Source organism: Diorhabda sublineata, chromosome 7, assembly GCF_026230105.1.
Source record: "Diorhabda sublineata isolate icDioSubl1.1 chromosome 7, icDioSubl1.1, whole genome shotgun sequence".
NCBI lineage: Eukaryota > Metazoa > Arthropoda > Insecta > Coleoptera > Chrysomelidae > Diorhabda > Diorhabda sublineata.
The window spans coordinates 2,151,975-2,174,693 of NC_079480.1; the positions used below are offsets into that span (position 1 = coordinate 2,151,975).

The window sequence follows — 22,719 nt, forward strand, 5'->3', positions numbered from 1 at the left end:
ATTTCATAGATGAATACGTCGCTTGAGAGTAAGCAAGTAAACGTAAAGAATTTCCCAACCTCACATTTCATTTCGTATTTGTGTGCGGTTTAGAAATGGAAATAACTTTGCCAAGTGCTAGCTAAACAAGAAAAAAGGAGTCAGTGCAACTCTAGCGATAATTATATCGCCTCTATCTTGTTTCTGGAGTCTGGTGGACGTAAAAGAGCACCCAGATGATGGTAGATCAGGTCCTGGCTGGATAGAACATGGAGAATGGATGAAGAAACAGTTAAAAAACTCCCAAGGAAAATAACTAAGAAATTCTTGGATAGAGACGTACAATCAGCAGATGAGAAACTCATTTTTTGTCTAGAATTGCAACGTGCACGCAATAAAAATTGCGCAAAACCGATAATATTGTAAGTGGGGGATCTGGCAATTATTGCGTCTTGTATTGCATTGCGCGTTGTCTTGCACCATACCAAACTTCCTTTAAGACGCTATAGTCGATTGAAAATCACGAAAAATGACTAAAAAACATTTCTCCACACACTGTTATCATTCGAATGGATCTTCCGAGCCAGTTATCTTCATTTACACTTAAACTACTACGTTTTCCACTGTGGATTCCGTCTTGGTCATGCAGATATCTTTTAATAGATAACATTTACAGCAGAAGTTGATAATGTCGAATATAATATCAGAGAGATTTTCAAAGTTACACCAAAGTCTAAAATAGGTCGGTTTTGCTAATTAGACGATTTTAGATGGAATGTGGTGGTAGCGCTTCCAAACTGTTTCGATCCATGTCAAGCCATTTTATGAAAATCTGGTAATTTTCTGCAGAGTTTGTGGTTACAAGTGAAAATGTTTAAAAATACAAGTCTTGTAGTCCTCTAACTTGGCGATAATGAAAATAGTGACGTGATGATGTAAAACCATATCACTAAGATGATGTTTTGAGCAAACTTTTTCTGGTCCTAGTGAAAATATCAATAAATTTCCCAAAGGTCGATGATTCGTTAGGTTTTCTTTAGTATTTCAATACCTTTTATTAAATGCGAATAAACTTTTTGACAATGACGAACTTTTTTTTGAAATTAACAATAATTTTTTCAAATCGAACTTATTTGAAACAAAAATATTGTATGTTATTAATTCAAATCACGAATATGCATATTCCTCTTTTGTCTAAGTAAATAGTAGAATTATATATGATTTTCCGAGAGAAAAAAAAAATGATTAAGGATAAACAAAGTCAAGGTACGTCTCATTTATCTGCTAATTTTTCAGATTCTCGATCTTATTTTCTCGTATCCACAGCTTTCCAAGTATAAGCTCTTTATATAGTTAGGCTAAGCTATAAATATTTCCATCTGTCAACAGCAAAATTCTCATTAATCGAGGTTAATTAAATAATTAATAAATTTCGATAGTCGATATTTTTGAACGTTTATTATTAGTAACCTGATTTAACATGTTGCCGTGAGCCGAATTACTTATTTAGAATTTTCATTTTCCATGAAATATTCGTAATATGTATATACAAACTTTGTAGGTAATAAAAATTAATTTCAGAATCCGAATATGACTTCTACGCATCATAAATATACTTAATTAGGGGTTACATTTCATTACGACATTAAAGTTTATCGTAAATCCCTATCAGAGATGTTTTTGAAATCAACAACTTACCTTCCAGTACAAACGAATCCCTCCAAAATTTGTACTGGCTGCAAGAGGCATACCAAAGTATTTTTGCGTATGTTTGTTCTGGCGAGTCAACTAGAGTGTTTTATATTCCGCTCCAAAGAATCTACAATTCTGCTGTTACCAGGTTTTTTGTTCATCCATCATTATAATCTCTTTCTAAAGCAATAAAATCATTCCAACTCTTCCAACTTCTCGATACCGTGATTGTAGAACGATTTGTCTTTTGTCTCAAAATAGGCTTCAGTTTCAGCAATTGCTTCTTCATTTGAGCTGAATTTCTCAGACCAGCAAATAGTCAGTAGTCACTGGGGGCCAGATCTGGACTTTACGGTGGATGAGGAAGCGTTTAGAAGTGTAATTCGTTCAATTAAACCGTCGTTGCCATCGACTTGGGATTCGATGCATTTTCTTCGACATATGGGGCCGTTTTTCCTTGATTTTTGCATTATCTCTCCTTTTTTGAAGGCCTTCCAGTACAAACGAATCCCTCCAAAATTTGTAATGGCTGCAAGAGGCATACCAAAGTATTTTTGCGTATGTTTGTTCTGGCGAGTCAACTAGAGTGTTTTATATTCCGCTCCAAAGAATCTACACTTCTGCTGTTACCAGGTTTTTTGTTCATCCATCATTATAATCTCTTTCTAAAGCAATAAAATCATTCCAACGCTTCCAACTTCTCGATACCGTGATTGTAGAACGATTTGTCATTTGTCTCAAAATAGGATTCAGTTTCAGCAATTGCTTCTTCATTTGAGCTGGATTTCTTAGACCAGCAAATAGTCAGTAGTCACTGGGGGACAAATCTGGACTATACGGTAGATGAGGAAGCGTTTAGAAGTGTAATTCGTTCAATTAAACCATCGTTGCTATCGACTTGTGATTCGATGCATTTTCTTCGACGCATTTTCTTCGACATATGGGGCCGATTTTCCTTGATTTTTGCATTATCTCTCCCTTTTTGAAGGCCTTCCAGTACAAACGAATCCCTCCAAAATTTGTACTGGCTGCAAGAGACATACCAAAGTATTTTTAACCATAACCTTCCCAGGTGACTATTGTGTCTTTTGACCCTTCGGACGTGGTATAATCGAAACAAATAAAACAACTCTGTCATAAACTTCTGTCGTAACCACTGTACATGAACATTAACTAATAATAAGAAGTTTAATGTCCAAAATGAAGCTTGCCGGACAAATTATTGAGGTTAGGTAATGGGAAAAATGACTTGAAAAGTTTTTTCTTTCACTATTAAATAGACAAATTTTCGACACAAATTCAAAGCAAATATTTAGTGGATGGATATATTGTTGATAATAAATCAGTACATACTAATAATTATGAAAAATCTATTGTTGAATGTTTTACTTCGGTTTTACTAAATATCGACTTCAATATTTGATTTTTAGCTACATGCTGTTGACAGTGTACTTTATTACTTTATGACCAGAACTTTGCAAAAATCGAAGTTTTTTCTTTTTATTTTTTTAATAACTATAGGTGCCTGCTATTTCTTTGGCTTATGAAGAAGCTGAAAGCGATATTATGAAGAGACCCCCAAGAAACCCCCTAACCGATAAACTTGTCAATGATAGGTGCATTTTTTTTATTTATTTTTTTTTGTTTCAACTAACTCTATAAATAATTTTAACATGTTTTATGTTTTGTATATAAAATTCACACAAATTTAGGTTAATTTTTACAAATACTAATAAGTTCTGATGCCTGGGAACAAATTTGCATGGGGTTCTACTAAAAAAATATTTGGGTTGAAATTAACACACGGAAATGGTGCAATGTGAAAGGTGACCACGTTTGTATACACATATAGAGTTACCTCAGGATCCAATTGAAGTGATTTTCCATTTTTTTTCCCAGTAATTTTGTGTTAATTCAATAAATTATGAGTAAAATGTCAAGTTATTTAGAGAAACCTGTAACAGATATTAAATTAAATTCATTGTTTTTCATTCCGTTGATCTAATCGATTAGCATTTGTTGATTTTTTGACGTTTTCTTAGTTTTCTCTTCTATAATATAAACAAAAATCTTACCTTGCAAACAAAGAAATAATAATTCCACTTTATTCTTTCATTCCGTAATGTTTTTCTTATTTATTTAAACCATTTATAAACGGTGGGGTGAATCTATATACACGATGTATCTTACTTACATAATTTACACTCGTGAGCAAAAAAAAAACGACTCAAATCGCACGCTCGCGGTCTAAAGTCTCTCTCAAAAAACTGTAGCTTCCATTCTTTTCCCGATTCAACATCTCACCTCATTTTCTTCGATGCTTTTCTTTTGTGAGCTCTTTCTTGTCATGGCTGGTGCAGGACTTCCAGCCCGAACTATTCTCTTAAAGGTCATCCCATAATTACTTGATAGGATTTAAGTCCGGGTTACGTGCTGGCCAATGCTATTTCAACATTCTGCAAATACTGCCGTACGGAACTTGCTGTGTGTGGACAGGAATTGTCCTGAATTAGGATGCCGTTTTCGCCGATGAAACCTCTCTATTATACCGCCAGGAACCTCCTCAAAAACTATGTTTTCTTTTATGCAACACTACGCGAATCTTTCTCGAAGTCCTCTGTAGATTATTTCTCTTTTATCGCTTCCATGCTGACACATTGCGCTTTCGTCTAAGAAGAGAACGGAGTCAGTCCAATTAAAGTGCTCACAGGCAAATCGTAAACTGGCTACTCGGTGGACTGAAGTTAATGTGGGGCCAGTAGCAGGCATTTTTGACTCAACTTTAGCTGTCTTCTTCGTTCCCGCGTTTCTCGGAGCTTGAAACCAGTAAGGGCCCGATTTCTTAGTACCTTTTTCTTCCGAAACTGCGTCTTCGGTGAAAGTTACTAACTCATGCTCAGCGCAATGGCCACTTCTCGCTGACTCTGACCTTTCCGCAATAGAGTGACCGCTTGATCAGCTTTATCACTTCTTGTGTCCATTTTCAGAAAGAATTCGCATTTTAAAGCTACAATTTTGTGTTCAGTTTTTTGCTACTGACTTACAATTGCAGAGGTGTCGCCTGAATCGATTTTTTTGCTTATAAACTAACATTAAATACACTACACTATTCACTAACACTTATCTTCTAATTCTTGAAACGTTTACAATACACCGTTACTATACTTTTTACTATTCCGATGTGTTCACTACGATATCAAATTATTCACTGACTCTCCAATTGTTAAAGATTCGTTTTTATACAATATCTCACTTTCCAGAATGTTCGGTTTACTGGAAACCTGGAATTTGTCGTAAACAAATAAAAAGCCTTTGGAGAAATTATCTATAAAAACGGCTACAACATAATTCGAACAGGTTATCAAAACAATACAAAGAAATTGTCGCCGTATAGGTAAATAGGCGCATCGATTAACAAAATCGAACAGGACCGGTTTCACGGTCTGTGTAAATGAACGAGTTATATATATACTATACCTCGAAACGACTACTTTATCGCGGTTGTCGTTATGGACCGAGTGATGGTGAGGTTCGTTGGGATATTCGTGAATGGGAGGTAAACATTGAAAATGTTGGGAGGAAAAAAATAGTTTATGGAATTATAGTAGATTCAATTTTCTTTTTAAGTCTGTCATTTTGCTAATAGAAAAGTTCTCTATAATCCCCGGGCATTATAAATAATGACAAATCAAATCGGGCCTTGTAACAATTACTTATTTCAACTTTATTATTTATTATATTGTCTGTGCGTTATCACTATCATTACACTGTCTGTCCCTCGTTTCGATAACCAAGTTATCGTCTTCAGTGACCGATGGCGCGTGGAATTTATAGTCACATTCGTGAATCAGAACATAGGAAACCGATATTTTTATAAGACATCCTCTATGGTATTCGTACTTATCTACCTGATTGATTTTATAATAATATATGTTGTCACATTGAAAAAATTAATCAAAAGACATATTTTCATTAGTATGTCCATTATTATAAAGCCCTGTCAATTTAATCATCTCTCATTATGAATATTGCTCTATTTTCGTTTGCGTAGTGGGATTGTGGTAGAATTAAACACCAAAGTGTTCTAACTGTAATAAATTCCGAGCTTTCGAATGCTTATGTATTCATCGTTTCGGATTGAAATTATGGTAAATATAAAAATATTCAGTTCCACATAAATATCCGAAAGTTGGGATATATTAGGGTTAGTACACTGATAAATTTCGCCACAATCCCACTACGTAAACGCTCGTAATCTAGCTGGCAAAGACTTTACGTTTAAAACATTGTATAATGAGGTTAAAAGTAACTCGATGCCAGTATTGGATACACAAGAAAATATCAACAAATTGAGAAAATGCAGTCAATAAATAAGTGAAGACACACAAATGCTCATATAATACTGTAATATAAAAATATTCATCCCCACATAAGTATCCGAAAGCTAGGATATATTAGGGTTAGTACACTGATAAATTTCGCCACAATCCCACTACGAAAACGCTCGTAATCTAGCTGGCAAAGACTTTCCGTTTAAAACATTGTATAATGAGGTTAAAAGTAACTCGATGCCAGTATTGGATACACAAGAAAATATCAACAAATTGAGAAAATGCAGTCAATAAATAAGTGAAGACACACAAATGCTCATATAATACTGTAATATAAAAATATTCATCCCCACATAAGTATCCGAAAGTTGGGATATATTAGGGTTAGTACACTGATAAATTTCGCCACAATCCCACTACGTAAACGCTCGTAATCTAACTGGCAAAGACTTTACGTTTAAAACATTGTATAATGAAGTTAAAAGTAACTCGATGCCAGTATTGGATACACAAGAAAATATCAACAAATTGAGAAAATGCAGTCAATCAATAAGTAAAGACACACAAATGCTCATATAATACTGTGATATAAAAATATTCATCCCCACATAAGTATCCGAAAGTTGGGATATATTAGGGTTAGTACACTGATAAATTTCGCCACAATCCCACTACGTAAACGCTCGTAATCTAACTGGCAAAGACTTTACGTTTAAAACATTGTATAATGAAGTTAAAAGTAACTCGATGCCAGTATTGGATACACAAGAAAATATCAACAAATTGAGAAAATGCAGTCAATCAATAAGTAAAGACACACAAATGCTCATATAATACTGTGATATAAAAATATTCATCCCCACATAAGTATCCGAAAGTTGGGATATATTAGGGTTAGTACACTGATAAATTTCGCCACAATCCCACTACGTAAACGCTCGTAATCTAACTGGCAAAGACTTTACGTTTAAAACATTGTATAATGAAGTTAAAAGTAACTCGATGCCAGTATTGGATACACAAGAAAATATCAACAAATTGAGAAAATGCAGTCAATCAATAAGTAAAGACACACAAATGCTCATATAATACTGTAATATAAAAATATTCATCCCCACATAAGTATCCGAAAGCTAGGATATATTAGGGTTAGTACACTGATAAATTTCGCCACAATCCCACTACGTAAACGCTCGTAATCTAACTGGCAAAGACTTTACGTTTAAAACATTGTATAATGAAGTTAAAAGTAACTCGATGCCAGTATTGGATACACAAGAAAATATCAACAAATTGAGAAAATGCAGTCAATCAATAAGTAAAGACACACAAATGCTCATATAATACTGTGATATAAAAATATTCATCCCCACATAAGTATCCGAAAGTTGGGATATATTAGGGTTAGTACACTGATAAATTTCGCCACAATCCCACTACGAAAACGCTCGTAATCTAACTGGCAAAGACTTTACGTTTAAAACATTGTATAATGAAGTTGAAAGTAACTCGATGCCAGTATTGGATACACAAGAAAATATCAACAAATTGAGAAAATGCAGTCAATCAATAAGTAAAGACACACAAATGCTCATATAATACTGTGATATAAAAATATTCATCCCCACATAAGTATCCGAAAGTTGGGATATATTAGGGTTAGTACACTGATAAATTTCGCCACAATCCCACTACGTAAACGCTCGTAATCTAACTGGCAAAGACTTTACGTTTAAAACATTGTATAATGAAGTTAAAAGTAACTCGATGCCAGTATTGGATACACAAGAAAATATCAACAAATTGAGAAAATGCAGTCAATCAATAAGTAAAGACACACAAATGCTCATATAATACTGTAATATAAAAATATTCATCCCCACATAAGTATCCGAAAGCTAGGATATATTAGGGTTAGTACACTGATAAATTTCGCCACAATCCCACTACGAAAACGCTCGTAATCTAACTGGCAAAGACTTTACGTTTAAAACATTGTATAATGAAGTTGAAAGTAACTCGATGCCAGTATTGGATACACAAAGAATTTCGTACAAGAAAATATCAACAAATTAAGAAAGTACAGTCAAAGTAAAGACACACTGTGAAGTTTAGTTTTCGGGAAAAAAAATTGGGTAATTCTAGATTTAAATACAAACGCACAGGTCAACCGATCACACTAATATTTTTATTTCAATAATTGGGGTGCGTTAAATGAATTGATTTTTGTTTCGATAACATTTTAATTAATAAACAAACTGACACAAAAATTACACTCCTTTATCCCATGACGCGTAGATGCCTTGCTTAGCACTTAGCCTTGTAATGTACTTAGTCATAGAGACGATAGTTTTAAAAATATCGACAATTATTTTTTTATTTCCGTTTTGTATCATTGTGTGCGAAACGTCGTTTTAATGTTTTCACGTCACTATCATTCTTCTTTGCTGTTGGATTTGTTTAATTCGATTCCTTTATCGAATATCGAAATGATCGATTCAAATTCTTAAAATAATAATGCAACATCAAAGATTTGGAAGCATTAAATAAAATACCGCACATAAATATCAATCACATACATACTGACTAGGCAGTGCTAGCATGTGAGTGTCCGCCCTCTCACGTCCGACCATTGTGTTTTTGTGTTGTTTTTTTTTTTTTGGTTTTTATTTTGATATGTGTTTGTTTGGCCGAGTTCAGGTGCCTGCCATATCCCTGGCATACGAAGAGGCAGAATCAGATATAATGAAGCGAAGACCTAGAAACCCTTTCAGTGATAAACTCGTCAACGAAAGGTAAAATAGAATGTCTTCGTGGCTGTAATCTAATTTTTTTTTCTAAATACGAGCTGTTGATTGGCTCGTACTTATATAACTGCCTCGAACAAAAATAAACTTGGCTGTATTTTTTTTGTTTCCTTCTTCATCTGGCGAAACTTCTGCTTTCCTTTCATCCCATACTATTGCACATTTGCACATTTTTTATATAAGACCTTCAGCTCAACTACTTTGAAATGTTTAGTAAAAAAATGTCAATTCAACAATATTTGTTAATACAGTGAGGTTCTACTATTCCAAAAGTTGTATATCCTTCTATAAAAGCTGTTTTCCAAAAACGTAGGGAAATTTTTTTTCTTTAAAAACTGTTTTCAAAAACTTTATCGAAACAGTTTTTTTGTCACCATTTCAAATATACGCAGAAAGTATTTAAAAATGCGAAGATTGTTTCTCTTATGTTCCATAATTTTCCTTTTATATTATTTTCTACAAAAGCTGTATTCCAAAAACGTAGAGAAATTTTTTTTCTTTAAAAACTGTTTTCAAAAACTTTATCGAAACAATTTTTTTTCTCACCATTTCAAATATACGCAGAATGTATTTAAAAATGCGATGACTGTTTCTGTTATGTTCCATAACTTTCCTTTTATATTATTTTCTATAAAAGCTGCATTCCAAAAACCTTGGGAAATTTTTTTTCTTCAAAAACTGTTTTCAAAAACTTTATCGAAACAATTTTTTTTGTCACCATTTCAAATATACGCAGAATGTATTTAAAAATGCGAAAATTGTTTCTCTTATGTTCCATAACTTTCCTTTTATATTATTTTCTATAAAAGCTGTATTCCAAAAACCTTGGGAAATTTTTTTTCTTCAAAAACTTTATCGAAACAATTTTTTTTGTCACCATTTCAAATATACGCAGAATGTATTTAAAAATGCGATGACTGTTTCTGTTATGTTCCATAATTTTCCTTTTATATTATTTTCTACAAAAGCTGTATTCCAAAAACGTAGAGAAATTTTTTTTCTTTAAAAACTGTTTTCAAAAACTTTATCGAAACAGTTTTTTTGTCACCATATCAAATATACGCAGAATGTATTTAAAAATGCGAAGATTGTTTCTGTTATGTTCCATAATTTTCCTTTTATATTATTTTCTACAAAAGCTGTATTCCAAAAACGTAGAGAAATTTTTTTTCTTTAAAAACTATTTTCAAAAACTTTATCGAAACAGTTTTTTTGTCACCATATCAAATATACGCAGAATGTATTTAAAAATGCGAAGATTGTTTCTGTTATGTTCCATAATTTTCCTTTTATATTATTTTCTACAAAAGCTGTATTCCAAAAACGTAGAGAAATTTTTTTTCTTTAAAAACTATTTTCAAAAACTTTATCGAAACAGTTTTTTTGTCACCATATCAAATATACGCAGAATGTATTTAAAAATGCGAAGATTGTTTCTGTTATGTTCCATAATTTTCCTTTTATATTATTTTCTACAAAAGCTGTATTCCAAAAACGTAGAGAAATTTTTTTTCTTTAAAAACTATTTTCAAAAACTTTATCGAAACAGTTTTTTTGTCACCATATCAAATATACGCAGAATGTATTTAAAAATGCGAAGATTGTTTCTGTTATGTTCCATAATTTTCCTTTTATATTATTTTCTACAAAAGCTGTATTCCAAAAACGTAGAGAAATTTTTTTTCTTTAAAAACTGTTTTCAAAAACTTTATCGAAACAGTTTTTTTGTCACCATATCAAATATACGCAGAATGTATTTAAAAATGCGAAGATTGTTTCTGTTATGTTCCATAATTTTCCTTTTATATTATTTTCTACAAAAGCTGTATTCCAAAAACGTAGAGAAATTTTTTTTCTTTAAAAACTATTTTCAAAAACTTTATCGAAACAGTTTTTTTGTCACCATATCAAATATACGCAGAATGTATTTAAAAATGCGAAGATTGTTTCTGTTATGTTCCATAATTTTCCTTTTATATTATTTTCTACAAAAGCTGTATTCCAAAAACGTAGAGAAATTTTTTTTCTTTAAAAACTATTTTCAAAAACTTTATCGAAACAGTTTTTTTGTCACCATATCAAATATACGCAGAATGTATTTAAAAATGCGAAGATTGTTTCTGTTATGTTCCATAATTTTCCTTTTATATTATTTTCTACAAAAGCTGTATTCCAAAAACGTAGAGAAATTTTTTTTCTTTAAAAACTATTTTCAAAAACTTTATCGAAACAGTTTTTTTGTCACCATATCAAATATACGCAGAATGTATTTAAAAATGCGAAGATTGTTTCTCTTATGTTCCATAATTTTCCTTTTATATTATTTTCTACAAAAGCTGTATTCCAAAAACGTAGAGAAATTTTTTTTCTTTAAAAACTGTTTTCAAAAACTTTATCGAAACAGTTTTTTTGTCACCATATCAAATATACGCAGAATGTATTTAAAAATGCGAAGATTGTTTCTGTTATGTTCCATAATTTTCCTTTTATATTATTTTCTACAAAAGCTGTATTCCAAAAACGTAGAGAAATTTTTTTTCTTTAAAAACTATTTTCAAAAACTTTATCGAAACAGTTTTTTTGTCACCATATCAAATATACGCAGAATGTATTTAAAAATGCGAAGATTGTTTCTGTTATGTTCCATAATTTTCCTTTTATATTATTTTCTACAAAAGCTGTATTCCAAAAACGTAGAGAAATTTTTTTTCTTTAAAAACTATTTTCAAAAACTTTATCGAAACAGTTTTTTTGTCACCATATCAAATATACGCAGAATGTATTTAAAAATGCGAAGATTGTTTCTGTTATGTTCCATAATTTTCCTTTTATATTATTTTCTACAAAAGCTGTATTCCAAAAACGTAGAGAAATTTTTTTTCTTTAAAAACTATTTTCAAAAACTTTATCGAAACAGTTTTTTTGTCACCATATCAAATATACGCAGAATGTATTTAAAAATGCGAAGATTGTTTCTGTTATGTTCCATAATTTTCCTTTTATATTATTTTCTACAAAAGCTGTATTCCAAAAACGTAGAGAAATTTTTTTTCTTTAAAAACTATTTTCAAAAACTTTATCGAAACAGTTTTTTTGTCACCATATCAAATATACGCAGAATGTATTTAAAAATGCGAAGATTGTTTCTGTTATGTTCCATAATTTTCCTTTTATATTATTTTCTACAAAAGCTGTATTCCAAAAACGTAGAGAAATTTTTTTTCTTTAAAAACTGTTTTCAAAAACTTTATCAAAACAAATTTGTTGTCACCATATCAAATATACGCAGAAAGTATTTAAAAATGCGAAGATTGTTTCTGTTATGTTCCATAACTTTCCTTTTATATTATTTTCTATAAAAGCTGTATTCAAAAAACCTTGGGAAATTTTTTTTCTTCAAAAACTGTTTTCAAAAACTTTATCAAAACAAATTTGTTGTCACCATATCAAATATACACAGAAAGTATTTAAAAATGCGAAGATTGTTTCTCTTATGTTCCATAACTTTCCTTTTATATTATTTTCTATAAAAGCTGTATTCCAAAAACCTTGGGAAATTTTTTTTCTTCAAAAACTGTTTTCAAAAACTTTATCAAAACAAATTTGTTGTCACCATATCAAATATACGCAGAAAGTATTTAAAAATGCGAAGATTGTTTCTCTTATGTTCCATAACTTTCCTTTTATATTATTTTCTATAAAAGCTGTATTCCAAAAACCTTGGGAAATTTTTTTTCTTCAAAAACTGTTTTCAAAAACTTTATCAAAACAAATTTGTTGTTACCATTTCAAATATACGCAGAAAGTATTTAAAACTGCGATGATTGTTTCTGTTAAGATCCATAATTTTCCTTTTATATTATTTTCTATAAAAGCTGTATTCAAAAAACCTTGGGAAATTTTTTTTCTTCAAAAACTGTTTTCAAAAACTTTATCAAAACAAATTTGTTGTCACCATATCAAATATACGCAGAAAGTATTTAAAAATGCGAAGATTGTTTCTCTTATGTTCCATAACTTTCCTTTTATATTATTTTCTATAAAAGCTGTATTCCAAAAACCTTGGGAAATTTTTTTTCTTCAAAAACTGTTTTCAAAAACTTTATCAAAACAAATTTGTTGTTACCATTTCAAATATACGCAGAAAGTATTTAAAACTGCGATGATTGTTTCTGTTAAGATCCATAATTTTCCTTTTATATTATTTTCTATAAAAGCTGTATTCCAAAAACCTTGGGAAATTTTTTTTCTTCAAAAACTGTTTTCAAAAACTTTATCAAAACAAATTTGTTGTTACCATTTCAAATATACGCAGAAAGTATTTAAAACTGCGAAGATTGTTTCTGTTATGTTCCATAACTTTCCTTTTATATTATTTTCTATAAAAGCTGTATTCCAAAAACCTTGGGAAATTTTTTTTCTTCAAAAACTGTTTTCAAAAACTTTATCAAAACAAATTTGTTGTCACCATATCAAATATACACAGAAAGTATTTAAAAATGCGAAGATTGTTTCTCTTATGTTCCATAACTTTCCTTTTATATTATTTTCTATAAAAGCTGTATTCCAAAAACCTTGGGAAATTTTTTTTCTTCAAAAACTGTTTTCAAAAACTTTATCAAAACAAATTTGTTGTCACCATATCAAATATACGCAGAAAGTATTTAAAAATGCGAAGATTGTTTCTCTTATGTTCCATAACTTTCCTTTTATATTATTTTCTATAAAAGCTGTATTCCAAAAACCTTGGGAAATTTTTTTTCTTCAAAAACTGTTTTCAAAAACTTTATCAAAACAAATTTGTTGTTACCATTTCAAATATACGCAGAAAGTATTTAAAACTGCGATGATTGTTTCTGTTAAGATCCATAATTTTCCTTTTATATTATTTTCTATAAAAGCTGTATTCAAAAAACCTTGGGAAATTTTTTTTCTTCAAAAACTGTTTTCAAAAACTTTATCAAAACAAATTTGTTGTCACCATATCAAATATACGCAGAAAGTATTTAAAAATGCGAAGATTGTTTCTCTTATGTTCCATAACTTTCCTTTTATATTATTTTCTATAAAAGCTGTATTCCAAAAACCTTGGGAAATTTTTTTTCTTCAAAAACTGTTTTCAAAAACTTTATCAAAACAAATTTGTTGTTACCATTTCAAATATACGCAGAAAGTATTTAAAACTGCGATGATTGTTTCTGTTAAGATCCATAATTTTCCTTTTATATTATTTTCTATAAAAGCTGTATTCCAAAAACCTTGGGAAATTTTTTTTCTTCAAAAACTGTTTTCAAAAACTTTATCAAAACAAATTTGTTGTTACCATTTCAAATATACGCAGAAAGTATTTAAAACTGCGATGATTGTTTCTGTTAAGATCCATAATTTTCCTTTTACATTTTTGGGAAATTTATTGGTGATTCTGAATTTTTAAATGGAATAATTCTGGTTAAAGTACAATTACGATTCAATGAATTAATTTCATATCCAAACTAAAACATCAGATGATGTTAAGTATGCAATTGCATACAACTATATAAAATTATCAGTCAGCTTCGTTATTGACGCCTATCCTAAATACCACGAACGGATCAAAACCTTTGGTGTTGGTGGTGCAAGTGCTCCGCTATTAAGGAATTAAGAAATTGTTTTCGAAAATATTTTTTATCAGACCTGAGAAGGCTTCATTATTTGCTATTATTTTCAAATTTTTTTTATAGTCGAAATAAAATTAATTAAATTCAGTGCAGAAGGATACTTTATAAGTATAATTAATTCTAAACAGCTTATATACGAGGGTTGTCTGAAAAGTTTTAGATCTTTATAAATATAAATTCGGCATCAAAACGTCCTACGAAGTTGTCCGATGCCTAAATGCCCCACTCTACTCTGTCTTATCGTTCATATTTCGTACACCCATAGATTTTCTTAATCCTTACAGTTATGATAATCTTGGTCTTCTTCTTTTTCCGTTATCCTGTGCGATCCACTGAAATTTCTTTGTTCATTATTCTAGAAAGCTGATTTTTTTAATGTCATTGGGGGTCATGCCATATACTTTCTTCTTCTTGCCCATTTCTTCTCATTTTAGTCACTTCATCTCCGAAGTTTCTTCCACATTCTCAACCCATGGTCCAGACAATTTCAATTGTGCTTCATATATATTTCCTTTAACTGGTTTTATCTTTAGTTTTCTTTATAAGTTTCATTTCTTTATTTATTTTTTAAATTTTACAAATAGAAGATATAACTCATCGCGTGTAATAAGCGTATTTCGAAATATAAAATAGACAAACGCTAACTTTTCCTAAACCAATGTTTAGTCCATTATTACGTATAAAATAAATCCATGCGTTATATTAGAACCTCACTGTATATTGTTTACGAATTTGATAATACATTTAGAATTACAAATATCCAATTTGAATTTCGGATATTTCGGGAAAATAAAAATCGTGCCTATACTTGACTCAATTTCGTTTATGGTTTCTATTATTTTACCGACTTTTTTCAATCTGAACTCAACAATTTATTAATAATAATAATGTTTAACTATAATCTGTTTTCTAATGTTGTTCTGTACCAAAATGTTGAGGGTGGGTCGAGTAAATTGCTTAATTTATTTCACTAAATCACAATTTCTCTGTACATCGACATTTCCACTTACATATTGTACGTGGTTTTCGCTTGTGCCGATGGTGAGTAACGAAACTGCAATCGGGAAAATAATCATCTTCATTTCATCGTTCGCTAGAAGATAAGTTGGATGAAATCGAAAAGTTATCAGCGATTTATTCAAACAGCTAAAATTTACTAGAGTATTATCGTAGTATGTATATTTTTCAAAAATTTTTTAGTTTGACTATATTTTATGTCTGGACAATTTGTTTACCTAAGTTTGAACTAAATGAAAAAGTTTTTTATTATAATTTTAAAGTAGAAAAGTTTTGCTTGTTTCAAACTCGGTTATCAAGTTCCATACTCGGTTTGTCATCAAATATGAATATGAAGTTGATGCAACAAAGAAAAACCTTGGTACAACTGTCAAAAAAACTTGAAATGTCTGCAACTCTATTGTTGCGTGAATGTTTATTTTTTCCGCTGCCAAAATAAACATGAAATATCACTTTTTGAGGGATTTATTTTCAACAACTCTTTCATTTGATTAAATAATAAATAAATCTGGGCTAAATCTGGCGAATGGGTTGCACGAGGTGTCATTCCAATCTTTGATTCAATTATTTTGGCCATCAATGAAACAATCCTTTCTTCTTAGCCACTTTATCCTTTTTCAAAATAGTCATTGAAAATTATATCACGCGTATCCCAAAAAACAGTCGCCATGACTTTTCCTGCGGATGGATGAATTGTCTTGTTGAAACAACCCTTTCTTCTTAGCCAATTTCGGCTATTTCTGCTTGATTTCTTCGCTCAAACGTTGCAATAATACTCGACGTTTATAGTTTATCCTTTTTCAAGGTAGTCATTGAAAATTATATCACGCGTATCCCAAAAAACAGTCCTCATGACTTTTCCTGCGGATGGATGAATTGTCTTGGCGAAACAACCCTTTCATCTCAGCCAATTTCGGCTATTTCTGCTTGATTTCTTCGATCAAACGTTGCAATAATACTCGACGTTGATAGTTTATCCTTTTTCAAGGTAGTTATTGAAAATTATACCACGCGTATCCCAAAAAACAGTCGTCATGACTTTTCCTGCGGATGGATGAATTGTCTTGGTGAAACAACCCTTTCTTCTTAGCCAATTTCAGCTATTTCTGCTTGATTTCTTCGCTCAAACGTTGCAATAATACTCGACGTTGATAGTTTTTTCTTTTTCAAGATAGTCATTGATAATTATACCACGCGTATCCCAAAAAACAGTCGTCATGACTTTTCCTGCGGATGGATGAATTGTCTTGGTGAAACAACTCTTTCTTCTTAGCCAATTTCGGCTATTTCTGCTTGATTTCTTCGCTCAATCGTTGCAATAATACTCGACGTTGATAGTTTTTTCTTTTTCAAGATAGTCATTGAAAATTATACCACGCGTATCCCAAAAAACAGTCGTCATGACTTTTCCTGCGGATGGATGAATTGTCTTGGTGAAACAACCCTTTCTTCTTAGCCAATTTCAGCTATTTCTGCTTGATTTCTTCGCTCAAACGTTGCAATAATACTCGACGTTGATAGTTTTTTCTTTTTCAAGATAGTCATTGATAATTATACCACGCGTATCCCAAAAAACAGTCGTCATGACTTTTCCTGCGGATGGATGAATTGTCTTGGTGAAACAACTCTTTCTTCTTAGCCAATTTCGGCTATTTCTGCTTGATTTCTTCGCTCAAACGTTGCAATAATACTTGACGTTGATAGTTTATCCTTTTTCAAGATAGTCATTGAAAATTATATCACGCGTATTCCAAAAAACAGTCCTCATGACTTTTCCAGCGGATGGATGAATTGTCTTGATGAAACAACCCTTTCTTCTTAGCCAATTTCGGCTATTTCTGCTTGATTTCTTCGCTCAAACGTTGCAATAATACTCGACGTTGATAGTTTTTTCTTTTTCAAGATAGTCATTGATAATTATACCACGCGTATCCCAAAAAACAGTCGTCATGATTTTCCTGCGGATGGATGAATTGTCTTAGTGAAACAACCCTTTCTTCTTAGCCAATTTCGGCTATTTCTGCTTGATTTCTTCGCTCAAACGTTGCAATAATACTCGACGTTGATAGTTTATCCTTTTTCAAGGTAGTCATTGAAAATTATACCACGCGTATCCCAAAAAACAGTCGCCATGACTTTTCCTGCGGATGGATGAATTGTCTTGATGAAACAACTCTTTCTTCTTAGCCAATTTCGGCTATTTCTGCTTGATTTCTTCGCTCAAACGTTGCAATAATACTTGACGTTGATAGTTTATCCTTTTTCAAGATAGTCATTGAAAATTATATCACGCGTATTCCAAAAAACAGTCCTCATGACTTTTCCAGCGGATGGATGAATTGTCTTGATGAAACAACCCTTTCTTCTTAGCCAATTTCGGCTATTTCTGCTTGATTTCTTCGCTCAAACGTTGCAATAATACTCGACGTTGATAGTTTTTTCTTTTTCAAGATAGTCATTGATAATTATACCACGCGTATCCCAAAAAACAGTCGTCATGATTTTCCTGCGGATGGATGAATTGTCTTAGTGAAACAACCCTTTCTTCTTAGCCAATTTCGGCTATTTCTGCTTGATTTCTTCGCTCAAACGTTGCAATAATACTCGACGTTGATAGTTTATCCTTTTTCAAGGTAGTCATTGAAAATTATACCACGCGTATCCCAAAAAACAGTCGCCATGACTTTTCCTGCGGATGGATGAATTGTCTTGATGAAACAACTCTTTCTTCTTAGCCAATTTCGGCTATTTCTGCTTGATTTCTTCGCTCAAACGTTGCAATAATACTCGACGTTGATAGTTTATCCTTTTTCAAGGTAGTCATTGAAAATTATACCACGCGTATCCCAAAAAACAGTCCTCATGACTTTTCCTGCGGATGGATGAATTGTCTTGGTGAAACAACCCTTTCTTCTTAGCCAATTTCGGCTATTTCTGCTTGATTTCTTCGCTCAAACGTTGCAATAATACTCGACGTTGATAGTTTATCCTTTTTCAAGGTAGTCATTGAAAATTATACCACGCGTATCCCAAAAAACAGTCCTCATGACTTTTCCTGCGGATGGATGAATTGTCTTGGTGAAACAACCCTTTCTTCTTAGCCAATTTCGGCTATTTCTGCTTGATTTCTTCGCTCAAATGTCGCAAAAAGTTGATGGTTTTTTCTTTTACAAAATAGCCACTGAAAATTATCCCACGCGCAAAAAACCGACTCCCTAACCTTGTCTGCAGATAGAAGGGTCTTTGTCTTCTTTGGAGCCGGTTCTCTCTTTTCAGTTCATAGTTTTGATTGTTCTTTTGCTGCGGGTGTGAAGTGATACATCCAAGGTTATGAAATAGCGCAAACATTCGTTTTAATTTCTGTGAAACATATTCACGACGCTATTTTTGTTCCATTGTGATCAAACGCAGCACCCATCTTGTGCACAACTTTCTCATGGCCAAATTTTCGGTTAAAATGCTACGTACTGCTCTTTTTGAAGTGTCAGCTAGCTCGCGTAATTTTAATTGACGATCATTTAGTGGATTTTCTTCAACATATCTGGAGTCGTCACCTCAATTGGTCGATCACTGCGATGCTGGTCCTGGCAGGTCGTACAGCCTCGTTTAAATTTTGCTACCCAAATTTTTTTCTGTTGATAACTTAGGAGCATTCTCACCCAGAGTAAAATCTAGTTCAGTTTTTATATTGGAATTGATAAAATTTGACTTTTGGTTTCATTTCTAATATTCATATTATGAAATTTTCCAATGTCATGGCATATTTGAACACGATTTGTTCAATAACAATCTCCGATATTGTCGAACGAGTATCGTCCACATTGACAAACCCAGTATACAACTGAAAAAAATTTGATGTCTGATAAATGTATGAATCGTAAAATTAATAATAAAAAACTCACGTAGTTTCTTATTTAAAGGGACACATTGTATATGGTTGCAATCTAATCATCCAACTTATCTTTTATGTCACTCCCGCACCTCATTTTTCTTCATATTGCACTTAACGAGCTTCATTTTAATATCGAAACGCGTCACTATATGTCTATATTCATAAAACAAAATCGCATCCTTCCAGTCCTTTATCCTCTACACACTATTCTGAACAATCTAAATACTTTTATAAACGATAAAATTTGGTGCACGTTATTTTTTTCACTACTAACTACTATCTGTTGCGCCACCATCTTTCTCTATAGGTGCCTGCTATTTCTCTGGCTTACGAAGCCCCGGAGTCGGACATTATGAAAAGACAACCTCGTGACCCGTATAGGGACAACCTGGTTAACCGTAGGTGGGTTACTACCAAGATTATTTGATAAGGTTGCCGATTTTGACAAAGAAAGACAATTAATTTCAACCCATCCTGTATATACTAATAATAATAATATAAATATGTCAAACTGTGATTAGAGACAAGTTGTTATATACTCAATTATTTGTAAAATGGGATTTATTTTGAGTCTAAGATACTTTATAGTATCATACATTTTATTTTGATACTGTTTTACTAAAAACAAATTTTTCGCTAACTGCGCAAACTCGTAGGCAAAGGTCAGGGAAAAGAAGAATTATCTTGACTAATTTAACAATATTTTTAACAAGCGTACATATAAATACAACCAAAAAAACAATTCGTAATGTGGAAAAAAGTTTTTGTTGTAGATATTCCTTTTGTTTTTTCAAATATAAACATTGTTCGGTGTTTCGTTTCCTTTATATAGCTGTAAAAACTTTGTAAAACGTTAATGTTTCCAACTTAACCTTAAAAAATTTTCATCTTTCTACTACAACTTTGACATATGACAACGTCAAAAAAAAATTTCGTGTTGTACAAACAATATTGACATAAGGTTATGTTGTGCATTTTGAAAATAGTTGGATCAATTTTAAGTACGAATTCGCTGAATATTATATGGTATTTTCGTGTAAAAACATTGTCTTTCTTTGCCATAGTAAAGATATACGATAAGGCAACCTTTTCTTTACCTAGTTTGAACAACTTGGGTCACTGCAGTGGTGTCGTGATGGCTTGGCACTACACACAACAACTACCTCGGCACTAGCAATAATACCGCGTACCAAATCACAATCTTCCCTATTCTCTATTTTTATTTGTTCACGAGCACTTTTTATTCTTTTTAGTTGAGATAATTCTATGAATTGTAGGCAGACGAAATTATTATCAGCAAGGTATTAAAAATAAACATATTTCTTCTTTGTATTTCAGTTTTATTAGAAAAAATTTACTATATACAGTTTGTGATACTAGTTTTCAAAAGTTGTGGATAGTTGATATCGAAAATGTCGTCTCGTCCGTCTTCTACTAACCATTTTACAAACGTCCGCTTTCGATTTTTAGGAGGAGCCCAGAGTATAAACAAAGTTAGGTTAAGTTAGGTTAAGTTCAATTCTGTCTTATTTGATTCGGATTGTAAATCATTACGGAAAACAATTAACAAATTTGAAATCTCAAATAATCAGCTCTAAATAGGAGATTTTTCTATGCAAAAACATTTCAATATATTAAAAATTGAAGAGAATTCATTTTACAGGTTAAACAAAATTACAAAACTTAAGAAGTATTGCAAATATATAACCTCGAATCACATTTATCTATAAACAGCTTCTCGTTGGATACCGCCATACTACGGTGAGGCAAAAGACCAATAAGCTGCCCAAAAGTTTTCAAAACGAATCGATTAAGTTGAAATTTGGGGTATGAGGGGTTTTTTCGGGTCGCTCATTACGAATTTGGGGTTAGTTTGTTAACAAATGGAATGGCGGTTTCAAAATGGAGACCGAAAGTAGAGAAATCAATTCCGATTGTCACGAAATTTGGTATTTGGGTTTTTTTACCGGTCGCTAATTACATATCTGAGGTTAGTTTATTAACAAATGAAATGGCGGCTTCAAAATGGAGACGGAAAGTAGAGAAATCAATTCCGATTGTCACGAAATTTGGTATTTGGGTTTTTTTACCGGTCGCTAATTACATATCTGAGGTTAGTTTATTAACAAATGAAATGGCGGCTTCAAAATGGAGACGGAAAGTAGAGAAATCAATTCCGATTGTCACGAAATTTGGTATTTGGGTTTTTTTACCGGTTGTTAATTACATATCTGAGGTTAGTTTGTTAACAAATGAAATGGCGGCTTCAAAATGGAGACCGAAAGTAGAGAAATCAATTCCGATTGTCACGAAATTTGGTATTTGGGTTTTTTTACCGGTCGCTAATTACATATCTGAGGTTAGTTTATTAACAAATGAAATGGTGGCTTCAGAATGGAGACCGAAAGTAGAGAAATCAATTCCGATTGTCACGAAATTTGGTATTTGGGTTTTTTTACCGGTCGCTAATTACATATCTGAGGTTAGTTTATTAACAAATGAAATGGCGGCTTCAAAATGGAGACGGAAAGTAGAGAAATCAATTCCGATTGTTACGAAATTTGGTATTTGGGTTTTTTTACCGGTCGCTGATTACATATCTGATGTTAGTTTATTAACAAATGAAATGGCGGTTTCAAAATGGAGACCGAAAGTAGAGAAATCAATTCCGATTGTCACGAAATTTGGTATTTGGGTTTTTTTACCGGTCGCTGATTACATATCTGAGGTTAATTTGTTAACAAATGAAATGGCGGCTTCAAAATGGAGACCGAAAGTAGAGAAATCAAATCCGATTGTCACAAAATTTGGTATTTGGTTTTTTTCTGGTCGCAGACCGAAAGTAGAGAAATCAATTCTGTTTGTCACAAACTTTGGTATTTGGTTTTTTTCTGGTCGCTAATTACATATCTGAGGTTAGTTTGTTAACAAATGAAATGGCGGCTTCAAAATGGAGACCGAAAGTAGAGAAATCAATTCCGATTGTCACGAAATTTGGTATTTGGGTTTTTTTGCCGGTCGCTGATTACATATCTGAGGTTAGTTTTCTCATCAACAAAATGGCAGCTTCAAAATGGAGACCGAAAGGAGTGAAATAAACTCCGATTGTCACAAAATTTGGTATTTGGTTTTTTTCTGGTCTCTGATTACATATCTGAGGTTAGTTTGTTAACAAATGAAATGGCGGCTTCAAAATGGAGACCGAAAGTAGAGAAATCAATTCCGATTGTCACGAAATTTGGTATTTGGGTTTTTTTGCCGGTCGCTGATTACATATCTGAGGTTAGTTTTCTCATCAACAAAATGGCAGCTTCAAAATGGAGACCGAAAGGAGTGAAATAAAC

General features: G+C 32.0%; 1 protein-coding gene across 14 annotated transcripts in view; it reads left to right on the forward strand.

Moving 5' to 3' along the window:
- Window positions 1-22,719, forward strand: part of LOC130446975 (sodium/potassium-transporting ATPase subunit alpha) — a 106,772-nt gene that overhangs the window by 56,146 nt on the left and 27,907 nt on the right. For 4 of the 14 annotated variants that reach the window (XM_056783546.1, XM_056783544.1, XM_056783549.1 and 1 more), the window contains one exon: window positions 3,193-3,287. The exons of 3 other annotated variants lie outside the window; for them this stretch is intronic. In XM_056783546.1, coding sequence (XP_056639524.1) covers window positions 3,193-3,287 — 95 coding nt within the window. Of the gene's footprint in view, window positions 1-3,192; window positions 3,288-8,702; window positions 8,798-19,682; window positions 19,778-22,719 lie in introns of all 14 variants that reach the window. 7 more of the 14 variants (XM_056783542.1, XM_056783548.1, XM_056783552.1 and 4 more) reach the window with 2 other exon arrangements.